Here is an 18,239-nt window from a genome sequence, read left to right as displayed (position 1 = left end):
TCGCAAGATAATACATCATCCATCGTTAATTTCCAAATGTAATGAATATGGAACTATACGATTCAACTATCGAATTGTATTCCATTCATTTACTTATCTACTACACGTGTATATTAGAGATTGTGTTTTGTGTTATTAAAATATTATATTGACTTCTTGCTTGGCAAAAGACATAATTACAGGAATTTGACTTAATTAATTATTAATGACAACTTCGCATTGACTCCAATTGGACATTGGAGTACCTCCCTTTTTTTTTCTTTTTTTTTAAAATTATTTAGAGCGCGTACCTCCCAGTCAATAGCAACACATGCATGGTTAATTTCATTCTTTAAATTGCTTTCTTTTTTATACTATGAAATAAATTTTATTTTTTCGACACTACAAAAAAACGCGTATTTACCGGCGAAACCTACCGGCGGCGATTTTGCCGTCGGTAACTAACGGCGGCACGGCGGCGGCATTCCAGGCGACCCGAGCTTTCGAAATTACCGGCCAGTTACCGACGGCAAACACGCCGCCGTTAACTAGCGACGGCGACGCCGCCGGTAAGTTTCGAATATAGTAAAACATTAAATTAACACAGTTACCGACGGCGTTTATGCCGTCGCTAGCTAGCGGCGGCAATTGCCGTCGGTAATGTCCAATATTAGGGCACGCGTAACCTCCTTTTTTCACTTTTGCGCAGAAGATCCCCCCACCCCCCCCCCCCCCCCGCCGCTTCGCCCCTGCTGCTGCTGCCTGCTGCTTCCACCAGCCGACCACCGCCGCCGACAGCCGCCGCCGACCGCCGCCGTGCCCAGCCGCCCAGGTAACTCTCTTTCTCTCTCTCTCTCTCTCTCTCTATATATATATATATATATATATATATATAATTTTTAAATTTTGACTTATATTATTTATTTTAGTTCGACGATTTTATTTCGCCGCTTTCTTCACGACACCCGCCGGAAACCACCACCGTACGCTCTCTTGTTTAATTATTTATTTAATTATTTATGTATTTATATGTTAATTAAATAGATTTATTTGTTATATATAGTTAATAATTAATTTATAATTGGCTTTGTTTATAAATAAATTATATGAAGCATGAATAATTTTAAATTATATCAATTGAAGCATGATTAATTTTAAATTATATTAATCAATTAGTATATGTTGTTAGTTTAATTTTAAATTATGAGCATGATTAATTTTAAATTATATTAATTTTAATCAATTTAGTTTAAGTTGTTTGTTAGAATAATTTATATATGTTGGATAATATTGTGGGATAGATTTAATCAATTTCTTAAGGATCTTCTCCCTTTGGGATAGAAATTGATTATTTCTTAAGGATCTTCTCCCAACAAATGATTGTTTTTAATTTAATTACCATGATTTTATTGCTTTTATTTGTATTGTATTATTGCTTCGACATTGGGGGGCCGGGTAGACCTAGTATAGGCTTAGTAAATTAGGACCACTATGGTCACTATAGTTGCTGGTAGAGTCGAGCACTTGGTAGTTAGGATATTGGGGTTATGCTGTCGAAATTTTGTTAGATTTCAAGTAATTTATTATATTTTATTTGTTTTTTTCAATTAGAATTTGCAAGAATGAGTGATAATCGTACGTGGATGTACGCGAGATACAATGATCGTACTGCATTTGAAACGGGGCTTGAGTTTTTCCTTGAGTGGGCGTTCAATCAAACGGCATACACAGATGGACAAGGTAACATTAGGTGCCCGTGTAAGAAGTGCAAGAATCAAGCGTATTTAGATGTACCTACGGTCAGACAACATGTTAGTAGGCGTGGATTTGTCCTGAATTACAAAGTTTGGGTTTCTCACGGGGAAGCACCGCTGTATATGCCGCGAGAAAATGCTATAATGAATGAGGATGATGGATTATACAATAACTACGAAAGGATGGTGCATGACCATGCTGGACCTAGTAATTATCAAGATCCTCCAAATCTGGAGCAGCCGCCCAATAATGACGCTCAACAGATTTATAACATGTTGGATGCAGCGGATACTCCATTGTACGCAGGATGTGACACGTACACACAATTAAGCTGGATGACTCAATTCATGAGCATAAAGACTGAAAGCCACATGTCAGAGAGGACTTACAATCAGATGTCTTCGATGATGAAAGCTGCTTTACCAGAGGGTAACAACTGTCCAGAAGACTTCTATAGTACGAAAAGAAATCTACGTGGTTTGGGTTTGCCAGTAGAGAAGATCGATTGCTGTGTTAATAACTGCATGTTGTATTGGGGGGAAACTAGTGAGCTACATAGTTGTATGTTCTGTGCCGAATCACGATATAAGGACAGCTTGCGTCCATCTGGGAGTCGCAGAAAGAAACAAGTGCCCGCCAAACAGATGCACTATTTTCCCTTGACGCCCCGATTGCAGAGATTGTTTGCATCTACTGCAACTGCTGAACATATGCGGTGGCATGCGACCTCCACAGACGATGGGATAATGCGCCACCCGGCCGACTCTCCGGCATGGAAACATTTGAATTCAGTCTTTCCTGGATTCGCCGAGGAGATAAGAAATGTGAGATTGGGCCTCTCTACAGATGGTTTTGCCCCATTTGCACAATCAGGGCGTCAATATTCTTCTTGGCCAGTTATTGTCACGCCGTATAACCTGCCTCCGTGGTTGTGCATGAAAGAACAATTCATGTTCCTCACAGTCCTCGTGCCTGGCCCATCAAACCCAAAGATGAAGTTGGACGTATTCTTACAGCCATTGATACACGAGTTAAAATCTCTGTGGGAGGTTGGTGTGAACACTTACGACATATCGTTGAAGCAAAATTTCCAGATGCGAGCAGCTCTGATATGGACTATCAGTGATTTTCCAGCGTACGCTATGTTGTCTGGGTGGGGTACAGCTGGGAAATTGGCATGTCCACATTGCATGGAGAATACAGAAGCATTCACTTTGCCGATGAGTGGAAAACAATCGTGGTTTGATAATCATCGGAAGTTCTTACCTCCTAACCATGTGTTTAGGAGAAACAAAACTGCATTCTTGAGGAATAAGACATGCAATGTTGGTCCACCAGAACAAAGATCAGGAATACAAATCTTGAATCAAATCGAGGGGTTAGGCTTCGTGAAGGTTACCGAAGACTTCGATGGCAGGAACGCTCAACTCGCCAAATATCAAGATGTAGGGTGGAAAAAGAAAAGCATATTTTGGGATCTACCCTATTGGAGACATCTTTTGATTCGACATAATCTGGATGTCATGCACATTGAGAAAAATGTGTTTGACAACGTGTTTAATACTGTCCTGAATGTGAAGGGGAAGACAAAAGATACAGAAAAATCCAGAGAAGAATTGAACACCTTCTGCAAGCGGAAAGAGTTGAAGAAAGTGGATGGAACCCGAGGGTATCCGAAAGCATGTTATACGCTTGACAGGGAAGAGAAGAAGATCTTACTTCAATGGATCAAGAGTCTTAAGTTTCCCGATGGGTACGTGTCAAATATTAGTAGATGCGTTGACATGAACTCCCTGAAGATGCACAACATGAAAAGTCACGACTGTCACGTGTTCATGCAAATCCTTATGCCTGTTGCCTTTAAAGAACTTCTTCCTAAGAATGTTTGGGAGGCAATTACAGAGTTAAGTTTCTTCTTCAGAGAATTAACATCCCGCAACGTGGCCATATATGACATGAGAATACTGAGTGAGAAGATAGCTGTTACTCTTTGCAAACTTGAGCGTATCTTCCCTCCTAGTTTATTTGATTCAATGGAGCACCTACCAGTTCATTTGGCAGATGAGGCACGATTGGCTGGTCCTGTGCAATATCGGTGGATGTATCCTTTTGAAAGATATTTGAGGACATTAAAAAATCATATAAAAAACAAAGCCAAGGTTGAGGGGTCCATCGCCAATGCATACTTACATGCAGAAATGTCAACCTTCTCTTCGTTTTACTTTGAAGATCAAATATCTACAAAGTGGACAACTTTGCCTCGCAATATTGAAATGCCCGTTGCTGAAAATGATGATCCTCTTTGTCTCGCCATATTCAAACCTATTGGGCGTTCACTTGGCCGAGGGACGAAGAGATACATGGATGAGCGCGAATGGCTTGCTGCACACATGTATATTTTGAGCAATTGTGCAGAGGTTGCAGAGACATATAGCAAGTGAGTATTCTCGTTCAATTTATGTATAAGAAATATTCATCATATATAGGTGTTAACATATAACTTTTTCTTTGTATCCAAGGATATTCGAGGAGGAAAAACGATATGCAAATCCTTACATGACTGATGCAGAGTTTGAGGTCGCGTTTCACAACGAGTTTATTGTGTGGTTTAGCCATTACGTAAGAGACGATAAATTTATGTTAAATATACATTTACTTACTCCAAAATTGGCTAGCAAACTTAAATGATATTTGTGTGAAACAGGTTTGTCATCCTTGTAACGACGAGTTGAACCCTTATATTAGGTCGCTTGCAGCTGGACCATTAAGGGAGATTGAAACATACTCCGGCTATTTCGTGAATGGCTATAGATTTCACACAACTGATCATGATAGAGAGAGTGCGACTGTGAACAGTGGCGTTTGCATAAAAGGCTCGGTCTATGGTAGTGATAGAGATGTGCTAGACTTTTATGGGCGCCTGCAAGAGGTTTGCGTGCTGGAGTATCCGGGGTATCCAATTAAGCAGACAGTCTTGTTCAACTGTGAATGGTTTGACTTGTCGGCTCAGGGAACTTCTATTGATACAGACTTCAAGTTAGTTTCATTGAACCACACACGAAGATATAAGAAGTATGATCCCTTTGTTTTGGCCAGTCAAGTAGTTCAAGTGTTTTACTGTCCCTATCCCAGTACGAACCAATCAAAGAAAAATTGGTGGTCAGCATGCAAAGTCAACGCAAGATCAAAGGTTGAAGTGTCTACTGCAGCATCTACATCAACATTAGATCAACCATTTCAAGAAGAAGTGGTTACTATTATGCCTACTCACACAAGTGTAGGCATTGAACGACCACTTCTTCTTCATCCCCTCGGTGGAGTCGTTGAGATTGAAGATGACGATGAATCAGACGACGATGATCCCCCGTTGACATCTAACGATAGTGATGATGATAGTAGTGCTGATTATGAATAAATGTAAATGCACATTTTGATTGAATTTGATTGCAAATTTGTTATGTTTGTTAGTTATTGTTAATGTTATGTTTGGCTATATATTGTAATTGTAATTGTATGCAACAGGTATCATGTCTACCTCACGAGGTTTCTTGGGATTTCGGGGGCGATCTGGCGTTAATGCGCCAGAAGCTACTGCAGATACATCTGATGGGTCCGGGACGCACATTTCTGGGACTCCCGAGACTCTCCAGGCTTCTAGTAGTTCACGGGCTAGAAGGCCTAGGGGCCCTACAGCTGCTGATATCAGAGAGAGAGTTCGTAAGGCTGCAGATGGGAGGACGGTATTTGAGAGGCATCCTACGACTGGGTAAGCATTTGAGTTTAATTTACTGTTTCTCGTACACCATGATTAAGTGATAAAATTACTTGTACACAGTGAGTTGTTGGAGCCCTACGGCCTGTCCAAAGCTTGCACACAGTCATTTAAGGCATTTGAAAACCCAGGCGGGTACACATGGAAGTTGACGCCCCCGGCGATGAAGGATAAATTTTTTGGTGAATTAGAGGTACAATTAAATAACATGTACATATAAATATATCATATTCAATTGTTAAAATGTTTGATATTAAATTAATTCTCTTTCTTTCAACAGAAAGAGTTTCAGTGGCAGCCCGCGGATGAGCGTGACGTGAGGAAAATGTGGGAGAAAAACGCCCGCAAAAGGTACTCCGACATGATGAGCGACTACAAGAAAGAGCTCAAGGACTGTACCTGCCAAGGGAGACAGATGTCTAGACCCATCTGGATGACTCCCGATTTCTGGACTGGACTCCAGGAATACTGGCAGCGTCCCGAGGTTGAGGCTGTTTCTACGCGAGCACGTGCCAACCGGATGTCCGAGCCCGATGGGGAGGGTACAGGGATCAATAGGCACGTGGGCGGGTCCCAGTCGACTCGTATCCTGCAGCAGTATATGGTATGTAATTAACAAATAATTAAGTATATAAATTAAATTAATATATTGACTAATATAACTTATTTATCTTATATAAATGCATCTACAGAGCTTGGATCCTGGTACTCCCCAGGATGCACCGAACTATGCCACCTTCCTCCGCCTCCACACGTGCGCCGACGGAAGTTATACGTCGGAGAGAGATGCTAGAATTGACGTAAGTGTTTAAGTTTATTCAAATATTTAGTGAATGTATTTATTTTCTAACAATTATGCATTGTTATGTATGTATTAGGCCGAGGTTCATCGACTGGCCGCTGCCACAGGACGACAGGAGCGGCTAGACGAGGTGTATTTGGAGGTGGTGCAAATTGATAGGTCACGGATCTACGGCGTCGGGAGTGCCGGGCAGAGTCAGGCTAGTAGGGGGTCTATCCGCAGCACGGGCAGTTCTGCGGTGTCTCAGCAGCTTTATGAGACACGGATCTCCACGCTGGAGGAGCAATTGGCGGCAGAGCAAGCACAACGCCAACAGATGGAGGACCGCATGGCTCAATTGGAGGCGTTTATGAGGATGTATAATGCTCAGCCACCTCCAGGGCCTGATGCCGATGATGATGATGATGATGCTTAGAATTATTTAAACTATATATTTATGTTTTCAAACAAAATTACATTTGCACTTTCTTTTCAAATTTATGTTTTATTGAACTATATATTTCAAGTGCTTTAATTATTAAAACTATATATGTTTTATATATTTAAGGCAATGATGATGATGATTGCATTTAACATAAACAAATAAATTCAAATCACATTATAATAACCAAATTAAAACACTTTTGGTGTATTAATGTTAAAAAAAAAAATTATTAATTAATTAATTATTAAATATTAATTAAATATTTTACCGACGATAAAAATAAGGACCGAAACGAACTCGCTCACTAATTAACAACATATTTCAGGTATTATCTCCACATATTCAAAGATTATAATTATATGAGTGAGTATATAGCATTTAAATGAATTAATAGATGTAGATATATCAATAATACGAGTGTTCTGTACTGGTGATCACTCGAAAAGAATTTCAAAGTTAAGCGTGCTTGACACAGAGCACAAGCAAGATGGGTAACCCACTGGGAAGTCGGGTCGCCGACTGGGAAGTTCGTCTAAAGTATGCAATACCGTATAAATACGAAAATAAATTGTGGATATACAATATACAATAAAATAAATAAATAAATAAATAAATAAAATAAAATAAAATAAAATAAAATAAAAAAATAAAAAACATTACCGTGGGCAAAACGCCGTCGGTAGTTACCGACGGCAATTTGCCCTCGGTAAATACACGGCCATCCTCCGGCATGACCCACCGGCCTGCGGTAGCTTGTTACCGACGGTGTTTCGCAGCCGCTATTTACCGGCGGTAATCGCCGTCGCTAGTTTTCCGGCAAGGTCAGCCGGAATCCGGTGGCTCTCTACCGACGGCAAAATAGCCCTCGGTAACTAGCGGCGGTGTATGCCGCCGCTAATTCTCCGGCTAGGCTCCGCCGTTTAACGACGACAATTCCGGCGGCATCGCCGCCGTTAACTGCCGACGGCGGATGTTCGCCGCCGTTATTGTCGTTGCCGACGAACCTTTTAGCGGCGGGAGCTTGCCGCCGTTATCGCCGCCGGTAATACTATTTATCGGCGGCCGTCTTTTTTTACCGACGGCATTTAGCCGTCGGTAATCAACGCTTTTTTTGTAGTGCGAGCTGTGTATATATAGCGTTTTTGTTATAGATTGACTCAAAAAATACCAATAAGATTTGAATTTTAAATTTTTGTTTGACTTATCTAAAATAGTTTTCAACATCAATGAAATCATGACAATCAACGAGATATCGTGAGAAAGGTCACTAATTAAAATAAGTAATTCATGCGGTGTAGGATTTATACATATGACGTAAGATTACTATTAATTAATAATATTTACTCCTATTTGGCAAGAAATGGAGAATCAATCAACAGTCTTCTTTCAGGACATTTTATTTATTTAATTATTTATTTCCTTTTAACTTATACGTGGACAAACATTAAGAGTTACGATAACAATGTGTAGTACGACCAACCGTCTTGAGAGATGCTCGACTTTGTCGATACTATTTCTGATTGTCAGTTATTTAATATTGGTTTTGATGGTTCTATTTTCACTTGGGAGCGTAATGGTTTGTGGGAGAGACTATACAGGATTCTTCTTGGAGAGTTCTGGACTTCTGTTTTTATCGTGACCCGGGTTTCTCATCTTCCTAGGATTTCTTCTGATCATAGCCCTCTTTTACTGAGCTGTCGTTTTTCTTATGAGTCTGTTCGGCCTTTTTTCCGCTTTCAAAATATGTGGGTCAGATATCACACTTTCAAGCATGAGGTTGCTCGTATCTGAACTGAGGAAACTATGTTTAATGGCACGATGAACCTTCAGTTTAAACTCACTCAGATTAAGCACTTCATCAGTCGTGAGGTGTTTGGCAATATATTCGATAGCTTGAGACAGGCTGAGGAAGCTGTTGGTACCGCGCAGTTGGCTTATGATTCTGATCCGTCCCCTGCCCATCGGACTAATCTGAGGAAGACTATTGTTGAGTATGTTATTCGCTCTTGCAAGGAGGAGGACTTCTGGAAGCAAAAAGCGGCTATAAGATGGATTGCTGAAGGGGAAAGGAACTCGCGGTTCTTTCATGGTTGGGGTGAAGCAAAAGAGGGTGAGAACCTGGATTCATGCTATCTCTGATGGTGGACAGAGTTTGACTGATGAAAGGGAGATCCGCATCTCAGCTGCTTTTTTCTTTCAGAATCTTCTCTCGTCCGCTGATGTGGATCAGCTTCTGCCCCCGGATCTTGATGTGATTCACGCGCTTCTTGATACTCTGGATAGAGATGGTCTTCGTGCGACTCCTGATGCGGCTGAGATCCGAGTGGCTGTCTTTGGGATCAGTAGTGACAGTATTTCCGGCTCGGATGGCTTCTCATCTATTTTCTTTCAGCACTGTTGGGACTTCGTGGGAACTGACGTGATAGCTGCTTTTCAGGATTTTTTTTCTGGTGGTTTTATGCCCCGTAGTTTTACCGCCACTACCATCGTCTTGCTCCCTAAGAAGACGAATCTGGAGACTTGGGTGGACTACTGTCCTATTAGTCTGAGCAACGTTACCAACAAGGTCATCTCCAAGATCTTGACCTCACGTTTAGTGCATCTTCTTTCTTTGGTGTTGGCCCCAAATCAGAGTGGTTTCGTGGAGGGCAGATTATTGAGTGATAATGTTTTTCTTGCTCAGGAGTTGATTTAGGATTTGGATAAGAGTGTTCATACTCTGAATGTTGTGCTTAAGCTTGACATGACTAAAGCGTATGATCGTGTTCAGTGGTCGTTCCTTATTCAGATCCTTTAGCGGATGGGGTTTCCACCAGCGTGGTTGAGTCTTATCGAGCGATGTTTCAGTCGATGTTGGTTTTCTATTCTTGTTAATGGAACACCTTCAGGCTTCTTATAATCGACTCGTGGGCTTAGACAGGGAGACCCGCTCTTCTTCTTTGTTCGCGTTGATTGCGGATTACTTATCCCGTATTCATGATCGGTTGATTATTGGGCAGAGACACATGATGTATAGGACGGCGTACAGGGGTTTTCCTATTTCTCATCTCTTGTATGCTGATGATATTATTATCTTTACGCAAACGAAAACTGAGTCATTGCAGTGCCTGGTTGAGTGTCTTGATCACTACTCTACTGTTTTCGGGAAGAAAGTGAACAATGACAAGAGCAGTTTCTACATTGGGGACCATCATGGGCAGTGGGAGCAGAGTATCAATGTTATTGGTGGTTTCCAGCGTGGTACATTACCCTTCACTTACCTTGGAATTCCAATTTTTCACGGTTATCATCGTGTCTCTCATTACCTTGGTGTTAGAAAGAAGTTGACGGATAGGATCCATGGTTGGTCTCATCGTCATCTCTCCTTTGGCGGGCGTCTGGCGTTGATTCAAAGTACTCTTAGTACTATCCCCCTCCACATTCTTCAGGTTATGGAGCCTTTGCAGAGTGTCCTCCGGGATTGGGAGCAGTTGATTGCTAGATTTTTTAGGGGTTCTACGGGTGAGCAGCGGAAGATTCACTAGGTGAGCTGGGAACATATCTGCATGCCTTTAGTGGAGGGTGGTCTTGGTAGTCATCGCTTCTCTGAGGTTGGTCGCGCTTTCAGCTTTAAGTTGTGGTGGCACTTTCAAACTAAGGAGTCTCTTTGGGCTCGTTATATGTGGGCCAAGTATTGTGATAGGCGTTTTCCTCAGCACTCGCATTATACTGTTCATGTGAGTCCAACTTAGCGTCGTATGATGCGTATTTCTGAGTCTGTTCAGTGTCATATTATGTGGTCTATTGGGAATGATAGGATTAGTTTCTGGGATAACATATGGTTCGGGGATTGCCCCTTGAGCTCATATAGTGATCCCGGAAATGGTCACACATTTCCCTGTGTCTGTGATTTTTGGCATGACTTTGATTGGGATGAGCTTCGTTTGTACGAGTTATGTGTCTTGCATGATATTCCTGTTGATTTGATTGATGCTTTGAGTTGGACGCCTATTGTGATGGGGACAGAAGATGTGATGCGTTGGGATCTGACAAGCCACGATGAGTTCTCTACTTCCTCTGCTTGGGATCTTGTTCGAAGACGGCTGCCCAAGCAAACTTTGTTTGCTGACATCTGGAGTGATTGTCGTACTTCATCTATCTTTGTAATCATGTAGCGTATGTTTTTTGGTCGTCTTCCTGTTGACTCGCATCTCCAGTCGCGGGGTATTTCCCCTGCTTCCATGTGTCTTTATTGTGTGTCTCCCCAATTTGAGTCGTGTCTGCATATTTTCATGTGGAGTGAGGCGGCTTTGATTGTGTGGGATCATTTTGACTCTTGGTTTCCTACTGTGCACATACCATATCACACGAGCACTGATATTGCACATACTAGGTCACTGGCGGCGCGCTTTTCTTAGGGAGGACAAAAAGCACATTTCTTTGTTGGTTCCTTGTTTGGTTATGTGGTTTCTTTGGACGGAAAGGAATAGTCGTAAGCATCAGGCTACTTCTTTTTGTGCCTCTCATGTGATTTGGTAGATTGTTCGACATCTTCGACCGCTCGTTGCAGCGGGAAAACTCACCGTCTCTCATATGCGAGGTTGTGCCCTACCGGTTGATTTCATGCCCCCAGCTTCCCTCGTGAACCGGACTCTTCGGTCCACTTTCGTTCACTGGCTCTCTCCGGAGTCTCCTTGGGTGAAGTTGAACACTGATGGTTCCTTCGATTCACATACACAACGAGGTGCAGGTGGATGAGTGGTAAATGATCATACTAAAGCTATCATTATTGCCTTATGCACCCCTTGTGAGGCTACTTGCAATTTTGACGCTGAGTTAGATGCCCTGCTCGAGGGTATTAGGTTGGCTATCACCTTCTCTACTCATATCTGGGTTGAGATGGATGCGGCGGCGATCGTGTTGCTCATATCTGTTGGGCGTCACGGTCACGCTAGTATTGGTCATACTGTTACTTGGATCCGTCTGCTTACTCAGCTTCGACGAGCCCGTCTCACTCACATCCCCCGCGAGGGAAACCGACCTGCTGACTTTATGGCGAGGAGAGGGCATCAGGTTCAGACGTTGACTACTTTTGACTGCTCTTCTACTCCTTGACCGTTTCTTACTCTGGTTAGGAAGGATCGGCTTGACTATCCTAATTTTAGATTCATTCTTCATGTTGATAGCTAGTTTGCTTTGGCTTGTTTCTTTTCTGATTTCGTTTCTTTGGTCTTGTGGATGTTCCCATTTTTGGGTTACGTCTCTATATATTTTTGTTCGGTCTGTTTTCTGTTTCTCCTTATTGCTTCTGCAGGGCGTTGTCACTTTTGGGCAACGTTTTGTATGAGACACTGGTTGATGATTAATCTATAGCTTGGGGGTCGAGTCAGAGGGTTTTTTAGGACAATAACTTTCGGACTTGTAAAAATAGAACACTAATTAATAAGGGTTGCACCCGCAGGACATTTATGGGCCAATTATTGAATTTCGGAACTTTTTTGCATGGACCAAGCACATGACGACCCGCACGGAGGGGTTGGTTATGTAGCAAGCACGTCATTTTTACGGCTCCAGATAGGATGTCATGTGCTTGGTCCATGTGGGAAAATCCGAAAATTCGATAATTGACCGAGAAATGTCATGCGGGTGCAACACTTATTAATTAGTATCCTATTTTTACAAGTTCAAAAATTATTGTCCTAATTTCCAAATCAACCTAAATTACTGTCCTAAAAAACGCTCTAACTCGTTGGGGGTCTGGCTAACCCCTCACCCCCTTGGGTGTTGTTTGTTAAAAAAAAAAAAAAAAAAAAAAAACTTAAAGTAACTATGAAATGTTGAGAACTTTTTAACAAATAATATAATTAGTACGGCTTAATTTATTACCACAATAATTAAATTAAAATTTAGTTAAGAATAAATCCTTTTGGGTCAAATTGATCCGGATCAACGAGGATAAAATAGTCATACTATTTAAAATGAAAATGTGTTTTACCTTAATTATCCCTAATAAAAGTTTAAACTTTTAAAAATACTAATTTAATAAATTCATGAATATATTTATACCTTTGCATGAATCTCCTTAATTATCTTTTCATGCATGTTTCTTGACCATCAATTCAATTCATGAACATAAAATAGTTTTAGTTAAATCTCATCGATTGTCTTTTTATTATTCTAGCTAGGCCATTAATTCATGAACATAAAACTAAAGCCTTCAAACAGAAAGCATAGAGCCAATGAGTCCTGGTTCAAGTGGTAAAATTGTGGCACCCAAATACTCTCATTTGTGAGAGGTCTTGGGTTTAATTTCACCTGCATGGGGTGTAATTTTTTCACTTTTATGTGAATAGTGTTCTCACCTTTGTGTGGGTAGCGGTCCCGCATGCGTGCGGTTATTTTTCCACCTTTGTGTGGTGTAGAGGTCTCGTCTACGTGCGGGTTGCTTATTTGATTATATTAAATTAGATACCTCTTATAATTCTAATTCAAAAAACAGGAAGTACAACAGGCGATTCTAAATTAGATACCTTTATTAGTTTTTTATTTTTACTTTTTGTTTGACATTTTTATTTTTATTTTTGAAATATTTTTTATTTAAACACCCAATATACTTTATAGCACAATTTATAAATTTGTTTACGAAATTTTTTTTAAAAGTATACATTAGGCATATGGATATATGTATATACATATATATATATATATATGCATAGGGGAGCGCTACCGTGAGAGCACCTCTTAAAATAAGAAATAAGAACTAAGAAAAATGTATGAATTTTATGTAGAACACGTATGAATTCGCTGTATAAATGTATGAATTGCGAAAAATAAATTTTTGCTACCTTTGGGATTCGAACTTACGACCATGAATTCATCCAACAGAATGATGAATCAACCGTAGATCTTGATGATCTAATGGCTGAAAATGATTCTTATTTTATATTTTAAGAACTGTACTTATTTTAGGGGTGGGCTACCGTGAGAGCACATCTTAAAATAAGAAATAAGAGCAATTTGTAATGTATGAATTTTATATAGAACACGTATGAATTCGTTGTATAAATGTATGAATTATGAAAATTAATTTTTTGCTACCTTTAGGGTTCGAACTCAGGAGCATAAATCCATCCAACAGGATTACGAATCAACCGTAGATCTTGATGATCTAAGGGCTGAAAATGATTCTTATTTTATATCTTAAGAAATGCTCTTATTTTAGCCCTTCCCTATATATATATATATATATATATATATATATATATAGGGGAGGGCTAGTAATATATTCTTATAAAAATCGTATATACAAATGATAATGAAACGCAATTCAATTTGTAAAATACTTCCAGACCAGTTTTATTGGTGGATCGAGTAATGCGTTCATGTGTTGTGCAAAAAAAAAATCGTATACATATGCAAGACGGTCTGTGCAAGTTTAAAATTTCTGACTCTTTATTAGAAGTTAAAAAAATATTAAAAATTATGAATTAATTATATTTAAATAAAGTATAATTTATTTTTATCAAATTACATAATTAAAAAATAAAAAACTAAGACAATCACTATATATATATATGTATGTATATACACACACACATACACACACATATATGTATATATGTGTGTGTGTGTGTGTGTTCTTTTAAAAAAATCATATATAAATGATAATGAAGTGTGGTTCAATTGATAAGACGCTTCCCGACCAACCTTAAAGTCAGCGGAACGATTCATGTATGCATGTGTTGTGAAATTAAAAAATTGTATAAATCAAAAAATTTAAGAGATGTTTTTTAGACGAAAATTTTACAAGAGTTAAGAAAAGAGCTTCACGTTTTTGTTTGAAGGTTTTAGTCGTTTCGGACTGATACCCTTAATTAATTTTGGTATTTTATTTTATTTATATTTAAAAAAAAGTTAGTTTTAAAGTATTATTGATTAAGGGTATAGGTTAGTCAAAGAGCTCGCACGAATTCGGAGCAGATGAAAAACCCTAGCGGCAGCCTACCTCGATGAACACGACTGAGAAATCCCTGTCGGCGGCCGCCCTGCCGGTGGCTTCACCGCCTTCACACGATAAGTCGAGACTTAACCTTCCGATCGTTTCAACCAACTTCACGCCAATTCCTACATCTGCGGCAACAAGTTCACAAAGCCCGTCTAGGGTTTATGAGCAATCTAGGGTTTCTGAAATTCATTCGGCTCTCATGAATAGAGGAACTTCCTCTGCAGGGAAGGAGCAGTTAACCAACGACGAGTCGAGAAATCAAGAGGACATACCAGATAGAACTACGACTACAGTGGAACAAGTGGAGTCCTATGCCAATGTTACTAAGCCGGCGACTGCTAGGAAACCAGATGTGTTGGTACACAGGTGTGCCATGATCACGCCGGAATTCAAAAACGGAATGATCTCTATTGAAATTCCGGAGGCCATGTACAAGGAAAGGGTGAAGCAATTTCAGCATGCTCTCATCGGTCGTCTGCTTTTGCACAAAGGTGAGAAACCGCAATTGGCGGCGGAGGTGAAACAGGAACTGCAAAGATTATGGCAACCGAAAGACGAATGGCACTTGATTCCTATGAGCAAGGGATTCTACACGATTAGATTCTCGAATGTTGAAGACAAAAACATTGCTAAACGTTCTAACATTTGGAATTTGAGATCAGGATCGTTGAGGCTGCGTGAATGGGTGAGAAACTTTGACCCTTACAAGGAGATTTCGTCCTTATGTCAAGTTTGGATGCGTATCTACTATCTGCCTGTTGAATATTGGACCAAAGAAATTATTTCAAGCATTGCTCGTTCGGCGGGTATGCCTATCAAGGTGGATGGAGCTACTGCTCATGGAGAGGTCGGGCACTAGGCGAGAGTGATGGTGGAAGTGGATCTGGCGCATCCTTTACCGGAATCGGCTTCAGTGGATTGCCATGATCGCTCTATTTACGTGGAGTTTGGCTTCGAGCAACTGCCTGCTTTTTGCACTAGGTGTAAAATTACTGGTCACGCCTTGGATAAGTGCAAGAAACGTTCGGATAAGGAAGTTAATAGTGGCATGGAGGGCGGCAAGAAAAAAACGGATAAGGAAGTCCATAAGGGCGCTGAGGTGAATAAAGCTGCTGAAGATGCTGCTCGGGCTCCGAAAAATTTGGAGGCTAGCAAACCAAAGCCAGCTTGGAGGCCGAGGGAGAACATGAACCAGGAAACTGATGTTGGTAACAGATTCAATGCGTTGGCTCAAGCGCATATTGAGGATTTGTCGGGAATTGAGCGACTGGAACAATGCACTAGGAATTCGGGCGACGGTCCCAATACAAGAAAAGAACATGACTTGGCTGAGGAGGAGGATTCGGATGAAGATATTAATGAGCAATTACTAATGGAAAATCCGGAGTCGCCCCCTCAAGAGCAGCTGAAGGTGGTGGAGGAGAGAAATCCGATTTTGGAGACGGAGTATTTGAGGGAGGATGAGCAACAACAGGCTATGTTAACGGAGAACACTCACAGTAAGGAAGAGGGAGTTAAAGGTGATGCTTTAAGGAGCATTGAGAGTGATATTCCTAGCAACCGTGGCTTAGAGGTAACAAAGATGAATGAGCAGGCGCCTCCGGTGAAGAAAAGAGGCAGGTCCCCGGGACAAACGAATAAAGAGATAAGGAAGCAGCTGCCGGGAGCGGACAGCATTAAGGGCAGATTGCGCAAAGCTCAGGAGGCTATGACCGAACCAAATCCTGAAGCGGTGGAAAGTATTAAAGAGCAGTTGTATAAAGCTTGGGAAGCAGGAGGAAATCCGAGGGATTTTGTTATCGCCAATGATGGATCTTCAAGTGCTAAAGTGATGTCGAAAATTGGAGCCAGAAGCTGGGCGGAGGAAGTGGAAAGGGCTGATGCCCTAACCACGAGAAAATGAAGTTCTTTATGAATTTCATGGTTTGGAACGTCCGCGGGCTCACGGACGAATCTAAACTTCTCTTAAAGGAGCACTGTCGCTCATTCTCTCCTTTAATTTTGGGCATTGCTGAGCCTAAAGCAGCGTTTCACAAAACTTTTAACAGATACTGGAAGTCGCTCAATCTCATCCCTTGCTTTCAAAATACGAGATTGAACATGTGCTCTAATATTTGGATTTTTTCTCAACCTGACGTTTGCACTGATGTAATTTTTGCTTCGGATCAGGTGGTTATCATGGATTGTGTGTGGAGAAGACGTAATTTCAGGATTGCTATTGTGCATGGTGCGTCGACTCATGTGGCTAGACGCAGGTTGTGGAATGATATTCTCACTTTTTTTACCACGAAGTATGTGGTCTTGGGGGACTTCAACGCGGTGAAAGGGGCGCATGAGAGGAGCAGCAATTGTCGTCCTAATGCCACTTCTTGTCAGGAATTCTGCGCCTTTATTGATACTCTTGGGTGTATTGAGTCACCTACTGTTGGTTTGAAGTATACGTGGTCGGGGCGCAGATTCATGCCGTCGCATGTGGAGTCGACGCTTGATAGAGTCTTTTTTTCAGAAAGTTTCGCTGAGGAGTGGCATACTATCTTTACTCAGGTGTTGCCCAGAGCCACCTCCGATCACTCGCCGATTCTTCTCATTTGTCAATCGGCCCCCCAGTCAAGGCGTCGGTTTTTCAGGTTCTTGGACATGTGGACCTTGCATCCGGATTTCTTGGATATGGTTAAGCAGTCTTGGGCGGTCGATTTGGATTACACTTGCCCTATTTTTACGGTCATGGCCAAGTTGAAGAGATTGAAAAAAGAGCTCCGTATTTGGAACAAGAGCACTTTTGGGCACGTGGATAAGCTTCTTATGGAAAGACAGCAAGAGCTGCTGGAGATCCAAGGGAGTATTGCTACAGAGGGGTACACGGAGGATTTATTTGACAAGGAGGTGAGAGCTCAAGCCAACATCAACACGACCCTCTCACGTCAAAGTATGCTGCTGCAGCAGAAGAGCAGAGTGAAGTGGCTACATGATGGTGATCGTAATACCAATTTCTTTCACAACATGCTCAGGTATAAAAGGAAGCCCCATTTTATTTCGCAGATGATGATTGATGGAGCGGCTTGCGTTGATCAAGCCACGATTAGCAGACATATTGTGGGTTATTTCTCGTCGCTTTTCACCGAAGACAGGCAAGCGCGGGCTTCTATTGTGGATGTGGAGGCGGTCTTGGATCATATCATCACGGATCAGGACAATGAGATACTGTCTAGAATTCCGAATGAAGAGGAGATTACGTCTGCGGTTTTTATGATGGACTCTCACAGTTCTCCCGGCCCTGATGGCTTTTCTGGTAAATTTTTTCAAGCGTGTTGGGATATTATTAAGGTGGACGTCTGGAAAGCTGTTACTACCTTCTTCTCTCGTTCCTATCTTCCGAATGGTTTTAACTCCAATACTCTTATTCTCATTCCGAAGAAAGAAATGGTGTCTACTGTGGCGGATCTGAGGCCTATTGTGCTCTTGAATTTTCTTTTCAAAATTATTTCGAAAGTCTTAGCTGTGAGACTTAATTCGGTGGCGGAGC

General features: G+C 41.2%; 1 protein-coding gene across 2 annotated transcripts; it reads left to right on the top strand.

Moving 5' to 3' along the window:
- The first annotated feature begins 5,259 nt into the window (after positions 1-5,259).
- LOC130987152 (uncharacterized) lies at positions 5,260-7,528 on the top strand. 2 transcript variants are annotated; one of them, XM_057910794.1, is made up of 3 exons: positions 5,260-5,699; positions 5,787-6,306; positions 6,385-7,528. In XM_057910794.1, the coding sequence occupies exons 2-3, from the start codon at positions 6,187-6,189 to the stop codon at positions 6,721-6,723; spliced, it is 459 nt and encodes a 152-aa protein (XP_057766777.1). In that variant the 5' UTR covers positions 5,260-5,699; positions 5,787-6,186; the 3' UTR covers positions 6,724-7,528. The 2 variants fall into 2 exon arrangements, with proteins under 2 accessions (XP_057766777.1, XP_057766776.1); XM_057910793.1 differs by having other exon boundaries at positions 5,260-6,306.
- Positions 7,529-18,239: the final 10,711 nt, after the last annotated feature.

This window comes from Salvia miltiorrhiza, chromosome 5 (assembly GCF_028751815.1).
Source record: "Salvia miltiorrhiza cultivar Shanhuang (shh) chromosome 5, IMPLAD_Smil_shh, whole genome shotgun sequence".
NCBI classification, from domain to species: Eukaryota; Viridiplantae; Streptophyta; class Magnoliopsida; order Lamiales; family Lamiaceae; genus Salvia; species Salvia miltiorrhiza.
The sequence above is the reverse complement of the archived record's forward strand: the minus strand, read 5'-3'. Positions and strand labels throughout refer to the sequence as shown.